Source organism: Sycon ciliatum, chromosome 8, assembly GCF_964019385.1.
Source record: "Sycon ciliatum chromosome 8, ocSycCili1.1, whole genome shotgun sequence".
In the NCBI taxonomy this organism is placed as follows: Eukaryota; Metazoa; Porifera; class Calcarea; order Leucosolenida; family Sycettidae; genus Sycon; species Sycon ciliatum.
In genome coordinates this window covers 12,410,007-12,424,589 of record NC_088650.1, presented here as the reverse complement: position 1 = coordinate 12,424,589, position 14,583 = coordinate 12,410,007, and the positions used below count along the sequence as shown (strand labels likewise).

The 14,583-nt window shown below is 47.2% G+C and overlaps 1 protein-coding gene across 1 annotated transcript; it reads left to right on the top strand.

Moving 5' to 3' along the window:
• Positions 1 to 277: 277 nt before the first annotated feature.
• On the top strand, positions 278 to 9,671 carry LOC135823472 (uncharacterized). The gene is made up of 4 exons (XM_065336314.1): positions 278 to 522; positions 4,659 to 4,707; positions 6,460 to 6,525; positions 8,266 to 9,671. Exons 2-4 carry the CDS (start codon positions 4,695 to 4,697, stop codon positions 8,847 to 8,849), a joined length of 663 nt encoding a protein of 220 aa, XP_065192386.1. The 5' UTR covers positions 278 to 522; positions 4,659 to 4,694; the 3' UTR covers positions 8,850 to 9,671.
• Positions 9,672 to 14,583: the final 4,912 nt, after the last annotated feature.

Here is a 14,583-nt window from a genome sequence, read left to right as displayed (position 1 = left end):
ATGCCAGTACGGTAGTTGCTAGCTCCAGGGCGCCGGGCAGAGAGTAGACCCCACGCTACGCGCTGTACATGTAGTCTGCCATTACAGGCAAATCAATCAACACTGCATGCAACAGACACCAAAAAAGCAGGGAGTCGTAAAAGCTGGGCTTTTACGACTCCCTCACCAAAGACTTTTTAAAAGTCTCTCCGAAACACAGCTACAAGGGTGAAAATGACGTAAGATTTACGCTGATTACTATTATTGTTACGTCCAGAATTTTTAGTCCGTCAACGCAGACGACGTGACATGTTGACAGTTTGAGTTTGACTAGAAAAATGTAGTCCTAGCCATGGCGTGGACAAGAAAGAACTTAGCGCACAGTCTTCTTGATACTAGCAGACTACTACAACTTACAAGTCGGTTGGAGCTGTTTAGTTTCTCGCCTGCTATCCGGACGAGAAGTTGGTACTCATAGCGTTGTTACGCTACCAGCCGGGTGACGCTATGGAGAGACGCATTATGGGCGATAGCCATAGCAAGGTGAGCTTTCTTTTGCATCCTGCTGCGCTTATACAGCAAGCGCGCCGTGATCGGAGACTGATCTTACATCTTACTTCTTAGTGGGGCTCGCTGAACAACGACAGCACAGAGTTTTAGTTTTAGACCTACTCAGACTATTTCAAGTATCTGTGCAGTATCTGTGCAGTATCTGTGCAAGCTGCACTGCAGAAATTATGTCTCACCAAGGAAAAATTTGTAACCTGGGAAATTGTGGGCACAAGTCAGGGGCGTCACCGGACCCCTTCACAGGGGGGTGGACAGGAATTTTGCACAGGAAAAATTTACACAGGAAAACACGAAAAAGTTCGCTGATAGTGAGCTGGCCAGACGCTTTCCTTTTTCGAGAAGACGACATTTTGAGAGGAAACAGCTCCAAAGACTCTTCAAGTGTGGTGACCTGACTAACTTACTTGCGACCACACTGAATTAAATTTTATTTCTTCTGTTTCAAACAAACACCCGGCATGCACGCCGTCGCGCGTGTAGATTCTAGCACAAGGACAAAGGATGCAGCGCTGCGCATACATGCACGCGTACGCGCGTAGTAGGTACATGTACATGTAAGTACTAAATTAGTACTTCGAAGTAGCAGTAGTACTAGAGCACTAGTACAATCGGTCATGTACATCTACATGCACTCGCTACATGCACTCACGCGATCGCGGCAGCGCAGTACAACTAGTGCATGCAGTTTATTAGTAGATTCCACCAGCACTACACTTTTCACAACCAGGAGTTCGCAAAAAACCAAGCCGTCCAAGGTCGAATTTTTTAGGGGGTGCACGTGCCCCCGTGCCCATCACGGGTGACGCCCCTGCAAGTTATGCGATTCCCCTCTTTGGAATTAGCATTAATAATCTAGTCTAATATCCATGAACCTTCCAAGTTGGAAGGCCGTTGGTTAGCACTATCGAGCAGTGCCCATGCTGACTTTCATGCCGTGGAATGTCTCAGTATTCCCTGTCAGTTCTGTGCTAGGTTGTGCACATCTGACTGTTCAAAATCTGGTTTAGTTGGTGGACTCGATCGCATAACTTGTGCCCACAGTTTTCTATGTAATGAAATAATGAGAGAGCTTGGAAGCTCAGGACCCTATGCTATGCTTTTTTGCCTAGCTCATCGTGCATGTTATTAGAACTGATTGAAATGTTTTTTCCATTGATTGGCTACATCATTGTGTTGCAAAAACGTTTCAATCAGTTTGATTATGAGTTCGGCAAAAGTATTTGCAGAATTTATTTCGGATTGTTATTTTTCTCTCACTTCATCCATTTTTGGTTTGCTCCTTCGTTTTATCTCCTTATATTCGGATATTCTGGCCTTTTTGTAGTACAGGTAGACTCCCTTTAATTCGAGCTTCAAATTGCCAGGCTCCAACTTCGAATTACCCAGGACTTAAAATTATCTAAATGCAGCCCCATGCACTGATATGTTGTGAAAATGCTCGAAATCTCATGCTGATCATTTAACATTATATTTCCGTAGCTATGCAGAAGACGTTACTTCAGTAACGTCTGGCGCTAGCCAGGGTCCACACAGCTTTAATTTGGTGTTTGTGTGTTTGTGTCACGCCTGGCGCTATCCCGTATCTGTCCCGTCTCCCGTACCGTACCATCAAACACAGCTGACCACATACAACTGGCCGCACTATTCAAATAGGGCTTTCAAACGCCAGATCATAACGTGAAGCAACTTGGAAGAATGAGTATGAATGCGAAGTGTATGGGGGAATGCATGTAGGGCGATAGTGCGGGTTCGAATCCCAGGTAATGCCTGAAGAAATAGGAAAATTGAAAATTTTATAACATCCCTATCCTTTTTTTGCCGTCATCAAGGCGGTAGACGGTGTCGTATTACCCTCGACCGTACCTGTCCTGTACCTGTCCCGTACCGTACCGTACAATCAAAGACGGCTGGCCACAATGCATATTCAAAGAGGGATTTCAAATACAAGATCATAACGTGAAGCAACTTGGAAGAATTAGTATGTATGCGAAGTGTATCGGGGGATGCATGCAGGGCGATAGTGCGGGTTCGAATCCCAGGTTATGTCTAAAAACAAAAAAGTAGAAGTTTATAAGAATTATAACATCCCTATGCTTTTTTTGTCTAGGTCATAAAGGCAAAAAAGCATAGCGTAGGGCCCTGAGCTTCCAAGCTCTCTCGTTTGCATGAACGAAACGTAGATGGTCATGTACACACAATGGACCAAGCCAGACAATATCTTCATCTTCTAGTGAAGAAGTTGTTAGTCACTGCAGCTGTCCTGAAACAATTTCAGCGGAAAGGAACAGCGCTGCCTAATTCGCGTCATGAAAGGCCGTCGGACAGCAGCACGTCGTTCTGAAGAACGGAAGTGGAGCAGATGCATGGACAGATCCAGTCACTACAAGTGTTGTTGTTCGCAAATATCTCTGCACACTAGCTGGCGCGACAAGAATGGCCACTGCAATCCGCGAAAGGAGTCAACCACGTGGAAGAAGCAGTCTTCTGCACTTCTTTCTACATTATTATGCACTTTTCACACAGTATACGGTGCTTTCCATGATCCTGTTGCAGGATTCCTGTATGTAGGTTATTTGCACAGTATGCAAATGGCGATTCTAACCGGGATTGAACAAATTTCGTGATTTGGCCCAAAATCCGCATTTCTGCCAATAATTGCGCGAGTTCCTGGCAAGTTCCGCATCTTTCCGCACTTTTTGCCGCGTTTTTTGTTGTTTTCGACCGCAATTTCTTGCGCAAGTTATCGAGAATGTTTCCGCAAATTCCCGCAGGGACAGGAAATCCTTTTTTTAATTGTATTTGTTCAAGTATTTCACTCTGCGCTGGTGCTGTCACTTCTTTCGGAATATCTCACTCTACATCATAAAATACGTGCACTGGACCTGTATGGAGCAATCGCGAAAACCGAGTACATTCAGTACTCAAATCTGGACAAGAGGATGTGCTATGCATGTGCAATGTACCGGTATGTTGAACAGGAGAGATTGCACGTAGCGACCACTGAAAAACTATGTAGCTCCGACTGACAGTCCGGCCAAGGTCCAAAGGGGAATTTACCAGAAAGCAAAATTGATCTGCAATGGTGAAAGAGAATCAATCACACAGCAAACCGTACTGGCAAAGGCAGAGAGGGATAAGCTTATAAGTTATATCCAAGACCTCCCCGATTTCAGCTACTATAAGAACCTCGGACCCATCTCCTTCCAGTGATAAAACTCTGCGGCTGGTAGAAGTAGTATGTTCAGCTGATAACGGATTTTCCACGACGGTGTTGTTGATGACTAATTTGACCCTTGTGTTATCCTTTGGAGATCATTGAATGATGGCTGCAAGCCGCGTGCTCAGTTCTCCCCATGAATGGTGAAATCTATGACCACCGCCCAACACTTTGGCGGTCGTACCTTAAAATCTTTGCTCTCCGAGAACAGTTCAACTACTATACTAACAGTTCGTCAGGATGATTTCTTCTGGAAAGTGGTTTTCTCCAGAACGCTGCGGTATAGCAATAAGAAGAACTGACTCTGACTAAAGCAAAGTACTCCTGCCTTTCCGATTCCGAAGGAAACTGCCCACGAAAAACAACTCTTCATCAGCAGCTACGGTGCGAAAACCACCAAGGGTTGATCTGTGACCGCGTACCGTGCTTCAGAGCCTGGTCACACATGCACCTGTCGAGACTTGCTGCCTGTTTCTGGGCCTGTCAAGCGCGGCATCCCACTGCATCTGCAGGGTCAGCTCTGACTATGATCGATCTGAGTGCATGACTGCGGGTTGATCTGCATGCTTCTCATTTGCGCGTGCAAACATGTAACATCGATCGAGTTTCGGCCCTACATCCCCCAAAAGGTTTGGGATGGGGGTGGTGCCCCCTTGCCCCCCTCCCCCCCCCCCCCCCCCCGCTTCCTACGCCGCTGCACCAAACATTCGCTAGACATTTCTGGGAAGGCACCTCCTCAGTTCGCCCACCTGCACCCCCCCCCCCCCACACACACACAATCATGTAACTTTTTCTGCTCAGCATCAGTGCCATCATGGGAGTCTTCTCATCTCATGATATTCTCAGTCGCATTGCACTTTCCCGTATCTCACTGTGTGCTTCTCATGCACAGGAAAGACCGTGACCGCCACGACGCCTGTTGAGCAAGATGCCGAGGCGAGGTAAGACTAGACTGTTTGCGCAAGCTGGCTGCACTATCCTTTAAAAGTCAGCAAATTGTACACTAGTGCTGCCAGTTTGTTAGACGTGCACTGCAGGCACGTACGCAGGGGGGGGGGGGGGGTGGGTGGGTGGGTGGGGAGTTCCCGTTGCCCGGAAACCCCCCAAATGTTCCAAACGAACAAACGCTTTTGGGCATTTTTTGGTAGGGCGCGCGGTCGATCTGACAAGAATGCAAACTTCAACAGATCGTAACTCAGTCAAATCTCGCTCAATTTCAACAATCTAACTATCTAGGTTGAATAGAAAACTCTCAAGCTGTCGGTAGAAACAACTCGCGAAGCGCTGCGAGCAATGTTTCTTGAGATTATATCATTCGTAAGTTGAGCCGCGATCTCGCACAGTGCGTGTTGAGTATCGAGCGTTTGAGACTGTTCGTCACGTTGACTTGCTCAAATTTGCAGGGGCTTCCCTTGTGATATTCTCAAGAGTACACAGCAAAACAATCGGAACTCTGCGATCGAGAAAAACGAAATCGCTGAAGCAGAACGCGTTTGGGCTTTTAGGGCATTTTTCGCACCGTTGCTGCACTCTAGCGCTGGTTATATATACAGGTACAGTGCAGGAGCGTAGCAGCCGGTTCGGTCGGTCCGGCTGCGGCCGGACCAATGCCAAAAGTGCCCAGAATGCAGGATGTTGCACCTTTAAAATTTCAAAATTTTCCCGGGTGACACCCCGACCCCCCCCCCCCCCTCCATGCACCCTGACCACTTCCAACAGCGGTGCTACGCGCCTGCAGTGTCCTGGCTATCATGGTCGACCTCATTCTCTTCCTCTTGTGGATACCATTCCACTTCCAGGAAGCCCAAGATTATGAAGATTGAGTGAGTAGAACTGAAGTTAAGGTCCAAGGAACACGAAAAATGCATAATTTTGAAAATCTCCTAGGGCTCTTTTAAAAAAGGGTTAAAACTCATTGTTTCTGATTCGGTTGGAACCCCCCTCCCCCCCCCCCCCCCCTAGAGGTGACCCTGCATACGCGCCTGCACTGCATATGCATGCAAGGATTCTGAGACAGAAGCACTACGGTACTCAGCCTGTTCTAATATTCGCTCCAGCCATCATTTGTTTGGAGTGCAACGAGTCATGTTCTCACCTGTGCCCAAGCCACCATCTGAGAGAGCGAGATACATACAGTCAACGTTGCGTATAACGACACTCGGCGGGGCATCGGAAAAGTGTCCTTACTCGTGGAGTGCCCTTATACCCGAACTCTTTGAGAGTTGTGTTTATCACTGTCGAGGCTTCCGATCGTAAGTAAAAGAATACTACTACCATTACTACTAACTGAGCTCTGCTGAGTAGACCTAACAATGTCTAAACCGCTAGCTGTCCAGAGATTGAGATAAAAAAACAGGTGTATATTTGCAGAGTATTTCAGGACGACATGACCACTTTAGTTGACTTGGAACTCCATATTGGTTGCAGCTGTATGTCTGAGTATATAGACCCCCAAAATGAATACGCAAGTTCATGAGCAAATTCGCAAAACTGCTCATTTCAGTACGCAATGCCACCGGATAGTTCTTGTAAAGAAATGAATTTCTAATGCTTATCCAGCATGTGCATGATGATTGTACTCTTTGGTATTGGTATCTGTACATTGTGTGAAACCTTGTAATTTGTGTGTGTGTGGTTGTGTGTGTGTGTGTGTGTGTGTGTGTGTGTGTGTGTGTGTGTGTGCCATTTTGCAGTCAATCCCCGTCGGCGTGCCAGGGCAGCTGGTGGTGATGGTGGTGGTCATGGAGCGGGCAATGAATGTGAGTCTGCTGAGCTGCTGTTCATGCCAACGTGCGTTGTGTGACATTCGTCCAGCTAGCACAGAAGTTGGTCTTTACTGTGGACTAATGTCTGCTCTGCTAGTTTGCTGATTGGCTGTTCACATAGCAACAGTCACCAAATGTTGCTTTAAAACTTAATTGCAGTGAAATCTGTGACTAACGGCCACCCCTTGGGGCCAGAGAAAGCGGTCTTCAGTGGCAGGTGGTCCTTAGTTAGAGGTTTGTACCGCACAACCATAATAATAGTGAGGTTTTGCATTCCGAATTTCGGCTCGGCGTTCTTCGGGCATTTGTCGAACATCAAAATGTCGAATTTTCGCACCAACGTTTGTTTTGCAAGTCGAAAATGATGTGTTTTCATTTCGTGAGCCCCAGCATCAGCAACGTCCTGTCCTGTGCTCCTTTTCTTGCTGATTCCGACGAATTTTGATCGCCTAAAGAGTCGAGGGCCAAACCTGCCTCCTCAGTCGCCTCAGAAAAACCAACTCCATGGCCAAGTCAAATTTTATGCGTATCGCCATAGTCTTTTCAGCCACACAGATGACGGTGAGGACACTCCAGGCGAAAGAGGGTAGACAGGCAGTGGAGAGGAGCAATCAGAGGTAGCTGACGATGCTGATGTCGCCAAAGACACCTGCGAAGCCATGCCGAGATAAGAAACATCTTTGAATAAATCACGCGCTAGCGCTCTTCAACAAGAAAATTCATCCGAAAAATATGTTCGGCAAAGTGAGCTTTTTCCGAACAATCATGCCGAATCTTCGTGTGCATTTTCGACCTCGCTCCCTCGTGCCGAATCTTTTTGCCGAATTTCGGAATGCAAAACCTCGCTAATGATATGAATGTGAGTCCGTCCATGCCTGGCGAAGTGGTCTGTAGTACCAGGCTGGTCGCTAGTCACGTTGGTCTTTAGTTACAGATTTTACTGTATTACGGCTTTTCTATGTAACTGAGCCATGCACCGTGTTAAAAGGGAAAGTACAGTCCTATTCTTTTCTCCTTGGACGGGGGGGGGGGGGGGGGGGGGATTCCCTGGACGGGGGGGGGGGGGGATCAACAATGGTGGCGCTGGGTTTGAGATCAGACTACGAGAGTGCACCGAATGCTGGAGTCAGGACTAGCATGTTTTAAGTGTAGGGTTGTCTTGTGACCACACTAGACCATGCTACATCTGAAGCCATCAGCAAGAACAGTTCACCAGCCACGCTCCACGATAGCTAGAAGTAGCAGTTCCAGTGCCCCTGACACGTCTTGCTCCGTTTCATCTTCCATAAAACAGTATCTCTAAGCGGCACTTTCGTTCAATATAGTGCGTCTCCTTTTCTGGTTGTACAGGTGCGTTTTGTCTATGAATGCATTTGGATGTGGATGTGTGCACACACGTGCATAATGTATGTGTGTGAGTGTGTGTGTGTGCCTGCGCGCGTTCGTGCGTGTGCATGTGTGGGTCCCATATGGTGCAGTGGTATGTGCAGCGATTTCCAATCGAGAAGTTGCGGGTTCGTGGATGTGTGTGTAGTGTGCGGTGTGTGTGTGTGTGTGTGTGTGTGTGTGTGTGTGTGTGTGTGTGTGTGTGTGTGTGTGTGTGCGTGTATGTGTGTGTGTGTGCCGTGCAATCTCTGTCCAGCTGTCTTTCTGTGTATCGTTGTGTATCTCATTGTTTCCTGATCTCAGAATTTGTCTGTTCTCTCTCCATTTTGTGATATTTCTCCTTCACAGACCGCTGTCTATCTATAATGGCATCAGTTAGCATCTTCCTGCTTTTCATAGGAAGCGGTGCTATCGGTGTCGGAGTCTATGAAGGACACTCCCAAACCATTGCTGCTGGAGGTTTAATCCTTGGTTTGGGAGTTCTATTATTGGTTACAGGTTGTATCTGGGCACTCGTTGCAAAGCAGCGTGTTGATGTTGAGGCTAGCGCTGGCAGTGGCGGGCCCACTCCTGCTGATGGGCAGACGTCCAATAGACACGCAGGTCAAGGGAGTTCCGGTCCGGAAGCGTTCGCACAGCCGCGTGATCCCGGATTCACGGAAGCCGCTCCACCCATGTATCCATCACCTCCGGCAGCTGGAGCTGCACCTGTGCCATTCCAGTCAGCTCCAGTTCGGCCTGTTGATCAACGGCTGTTTTCCACGAGCGTTGCCCCAGCCACCGCAGCTCCAACGTATCCACCTGCAGTGGAGATTCCACTGCGTAGGATGGCAAGTGTAGAGCCGTACCAAGGGCCAGGAGCAGTTATAGATGATAGTTTCGATAAGTCCGGCCTACCCAGTTACGATGACGTCATGGCCCAGTTACGATGACATCATGGCCCAGTTACGATGATGTCATGACCCAGTTACGATGATGTCATGATCCAGTTACGATGATGTCATGACCCAGTTATGATGATGTCATGACCCAACTGAGACGATCTCATGTGGGTAAGCTCTCACTGAGCTCCGTCGCCGTGGATCTACAATACTGGCCAAAGAAATCCAATCTCACAATTAAAATAGCGCCGGGCGCTATGCAGCCCTAGCACTACACATTCTGATCTGTGCAATCAAACATGGCGCTACTTTATTCATGAGGTTGGGTTTCTCTGGCCAGCACTGTATTTTCAAAGCAATTCCCCTGCTCGGCCTCCTGCAGTTTCCGAATGACAATATCTAGTTCATTCTATTCTATTTTTTATGCCAATGAATGTTCCAGCATATGTAGGCGCCACCGAGTAGTGCTATCCATGGATCAGAATCTCCAAATCTTATTCGATAAAAATATATATTATGCCAGTTTTTTACAGTGCTGGGGTATCGGGCCCGGTGCGCCAGGTGCGGCCAACGAAGCACCATTAGTTTCGTCTTGAGAATTTTGAAGCAATGCAAATTGATATGGACTATTTGGGCCCGAATTTCTACTTTTTTTCACAGGGGAAGTGGCGTTACTTCTTCATAGCTGCACCAAAGTTGAAGACCTTCCGACACCCCCTGTACTCTGCCGTTGCTGGTGAATGTATTCATGTTATTGTTGTTTTTTAAATACAAGTGTATCGATGTACACGTGGACATATTCTTCTAGACTTGACGGCATTAATTTCGCTCTTAAACTTGAAATTGGGAACTTATAAATTGTTGCACATTCAACGATCATTGAAGAGTGGACACGTTTGTTATTGAAAGCATTATACAGGTGGCCAGTCGATTTTGCCATTAATTTCTCGTCTATTTTTAGGCACACTTTGAAGTTCATTGCAATGATCAGGTACATGTACATGACTTGTACTGGAATTCACACTGTTCATCTAGCACCGTCCTTCCTCGGTCTAATTTCACTTGTAATTGGTGAGGACAGTGGGTTATTTCTCGGTCCGGGTCGGTCGAACAAAAAACTCTCAACGCGTAATACTTGCATGTACTCGTATGCAGTGTGCACTGATTTGAGCCTCTGATAGGTACAGTAATCCGCAAATGTACCAGCAATGAAAAAATAATGCCCTCTCTTGAATAGTGCCCCAGGGGCGCTAATCGCGCGAGCACGGTACCTTGTTTTCTATTCTGAAGTGAGGAAATAATTAATAGTGAAAATACCCACACAACAGAGGCGAAAGGCTGTGTTAGCTGTAACTTAAAGTTTCACGCATCGGAGCGATCATCAGACAGCAGCATTCACAGTAGTGAAAAAAGTTACCCAGTATCACGGTCTGGGCGGTCATCCGGCTTTAACGCCCTTCATTCAGAAAACGGCGGATCCTCCCGCCTTGGAAACCTGTCTTGACCGGTACGGATCTAGCTTTGAAGTTCGAGCACGGTTTTCAGAATGATGGGCTTTGGCTCTGCAGCTAGCTCCTCATCTTCCTGCCAAGGTCTGGTCTGATGGCTAAAACGCGGAAGTGCATGCTTGAGCTATCGTACTCGTGGTCCCAGGATACCATCCACATGTCCACAATCCTCACGCTCACAAACAACACTGCACCAATTGCCTCGCCGGTTGTTACGCGAACGTGCAAACTTACCTTTACCTTACGGCTTTTCCACACCGGGGTTGAAGAAATGGGGTATGATTTCCGCACCGTGCCGAGAAGAACAAAAATCCGATAAACAGGAGGAACAGCCCCCCCCCCCCCCCCCCCGATGTCTCACGCCCTAGACGAAGTACATTTGCCGTACTAAACGAAATGAAAAAAAGGAGCCGAAAGTAATGATAATAATTTTAGTTCCCTGTTCAGGTTGTTGCTTCCAAAAATCTACACTGCCACTGGAATCATGATAACCGTCTCGTTCCGCCAGTAGTACAGTCCTTTCCGCATGTGCCGTGTGTGCCGTGTGTGAATGAGCCACTACCTACAAGTACATGAAGAAAATATGTTTTTCAATTCGTACCGCCGCGTTACAAATGGCAATCTAATTGTGTTGAGAAACACCAACAGCTTGGGAAGTTTCACTTGCGCCTGGCCACCACCATGGCTGATTGCACCCAGGTTAGGCGGCAGATGCAGCGCCTGGGGTCAGTGGGCACCTTCACATAGTTTGTCCGTCAACGCCTCGACGTGACATGCCACCACTTTGAGTTTGAATAGCGAAAGATCTTAGCACAAAGTCTTCTTGACCTCAGCAGACTGATACTAGTTGGAGCTCTTTAGTTTCGTCTGCAATCCTGACGTGAAGTTGGACATTCTAGTGTTGTAACACTACTGGTATCCGGTATAGAGCAGTGCATTCTGGGAGATTGACAAAAAGGTGAGTTTCCTTTATTTTAGCTATCCATAGTACCACTGGTACAAATAGTACTACATGTACTGGTATATTGTATGTTCTGGTGCAGCAAGTACGCAGGACTCTAGAAAGATGTCGGTCGGGCGGTGGCCGGTGGGGTCACAACACCCTACACGACATGTACTACTGGAGAAGTGCATTCATAAAATTAATCAATAAGGCCAAACTAAAGAAGGTGTGTGGTTCGACTAACATGGACATTTTTTTTACGGGCGGGCGGGCGGATTTTTTTTTTAAATATATTTTTTAGTACATGTAAATACACTGTACTGCCTTTAGACACCCAGTACATCGGCATTATTACACAGTGTTATGCCATACATGTTGTATAAAGGGATCACTGGCTAATACTTTGAAACATTGTGTAGCTCTGGAACGAGAAGAGAATAACTTCAAGCGGTGACTCTGACTGTCCAAATCATCAAGCAAATGAAGAACGATGCGAGTTGAAAGCAAGTTCGGGAACTACTTCGAACTCAATCGAAGTACAAATTGTACAATGTACCGGTACATGTACATGTATTGCTAGTTTGGTGTCGGCGTGCACGAATACATGGGCTTTTTCCATCGACGCTTCCTGTGCTTGCACACATGGAGCAGCAACTTACCGGTACAGGTGAAATATCGTTCCCAATACACGAGGAAAGTGCAATCTCGTCTGTCCTTCATCCCAAAACAGAAGGCCGTCCTTAATCTGGAACGAGGCAATCACTCTCAACCGGACGGTCACTTCAAAATAAGTCTCGCCAGTCTGCCGGTGGTCGTATCGAGTAGACTCTACTACCAGCACAAGGCAGCAGTCGTACCACTCACTGCACTGCACTGCAGTACAACTACAAGTCAAGTCCAAAAGGAGCCGCCTGCGTCCGCAGACTCACGCTGCACAGCACGTAGACGTGGACGTGTTCAGTCCACGTAGACCCGGGTGCTCGAATCAGAAACGATTTGACAGGTGTGAAATTTCTCATCTGTAAATCTCAATAATGTCAGAATATACTTTTGGAGAGGCGATGGAACAGGGAAGAGAGTCTGGCTTGACCCACCCAGCAGGAATTCAGAACCTGGGTGCGCTACAACACAAGCTACAGGACGCAGTAAAATTGTCGTATTTCCTTCGGATTTTTTATTCGAAAATTGGGTGCTCGAATCAGAAACAGCGAACTCGTCAGATCGTCTCCGATTCAAGCACACGGGTCTACCATCGTCTACGCTTGGTGTGGCAGTTGAGGGCAGGGAGTAGTAACTTACTACTTCATTTTTGAGAGCAAGATGGTCAGTGGAGCCGCAGATTCAGCAGGTCTTTGGCAGCACCGTACAGGAGACCCATATCCTCGAATCAAGGACCCAGCAAAAAGTGGGTCGCGAGTATTTCAAAAAGCGTTTACCGGGCAGCGCTGAAATTTGGCATACCGTTAGTATTTGTGAAAACTAAACGAAATCGGAACAAGTTTAGGTACAATTTCAGGGTGTTTCTGTTTTGGTACCCTGTGTCTCATTCGAGCACCCGGGTCTACGTCAGTCACACGACAGCCCGCCGAAAAAAAGTTACGGTCGGGCTGAAAAATGTACGGTCGGTCGGGTGAGTCGAACCACAGACCTTCTTCAGTGTGGCCTAATAATATAAAGTGCCCCAACAATCGAGCGAATAGACCCTTTGCACAATAAGCGAGAGGGGTCGAGACGGGGCATGCTGTGCACGCGCTGCACACTTGGCATGCAACCAGCATGCATCGTTTGCTGCAGGACGTGATCAAGTTTCCTGTGACAGGCTGTGTTTTCACGGTCCTGACGCGATGTTCATGTATGTACTTCCCAGCCTTTTTCATTTGAAGTTTTTTTTAGTTCTGAAGGAAGAAGTTCCGAAATGCTTTCCAAGGACCACTGTTGGGTTCTTGTTTGCAGCAACCGTCATCCCTAGTGGCTAGTCTAAGAAACCCACTTGTCTTTCCATGCATTCCCTGGCTATGCTGGCATTCCACACTCTTGAATCCTCGCTATCTGGCGAGAAGAGGGCCGCAGTTTGCTGCGACATCGTTCACAGTGTTGTGCTCGGAACACTTTATCGATGACGACTTTCATCCTTGCTTTTGCGAAGACGCTGAACGCCCTGCCAAGAGACTCTGGAGCCTGAGAAAAAGGCATGACCCATCCCTGTCTTTGTGGGGAAGATCGACTGCTTGCTGGCGCTGCTCGAGCTGCTGATGTTGAAGTGCAGAGCGACGCAGCCTCATCGCTCAGGTGTGCGGAGAAAATCATCTGAGTTCGAGCTGTGGCTGTGTGCACGATATGACAGACTTTCACATTATGCACATAGCCACCAAAGTAAAACTCATGGACACTATCCACGGGCTTCTTCACTAGTACTACTCCATCAGCTCCCTAGCCCTCTTCACTGTCGTCGGCGACTTGCCCCTGCGTTGGAGATGAGCACGCATGGTGTGGCACTCACTCTGGGAAACAGAAGTTCATCACTCATCCACTCGGACGCATGACAAAGTTGGGCATGATGAAGGTACACTCGAGGAAGACTGGTGCCCCTCTTAGTTCTAGGAGCATCAGGGTTCTGCATAGAGAAGCGTTCTCTACATCGACAGAGGAGAGAAGGTAGAGAAAATAAAAATAAATTTCAATCTACAGTAATCCGAAAATGTCCACTGACTGCGAAAAACTTACCGCTCCAATAACTCCTTCTTTTTCAAGACAGATACGCACCCTCATTCAGCAGAAAACTGTTCAGTTCCTTCACAGACCATTCTTTATTTGACAGCTCCTCCACGGGTTCCACAGCCATCGATGGCAAACCACTCGACACTCTCTCCTCCATCTCCAAAATGGAAAAATACAGTGTTTCACCATGCTCAACAACTGATACTCTGCACAAAAATCGAAGAGGATGCCCCGTCTCGGATCACGTGACCGTTATTGTGCAAAGGGTCTATTCAAAGCTGGGTTTTGGAACTGTCTTAGCAGCAACCGTATGTCATGCATACTTCCAAGTATAATAATTAAAATGATAATTATTATCATTTTTGGAAATAGTGTGCGCACAGAAACTTTGTCACATTAGAATGCATAGCCTTGAAAGAGAATGTCCTTGAGTGTTGCCAATGTCCTTTTGCCCGCGTATCTTTATTATTATTTAACCTCGCGAAGAACAATAACTCGCGAATATCAACATGGTTGATCGAGGGTCCATATTCGCAAGATTGACTGTATCAACAAAATATACTCTACAGAAACTTCAAAAAGAACTGCAATTTCGATACTCCATCCACCAATGCAG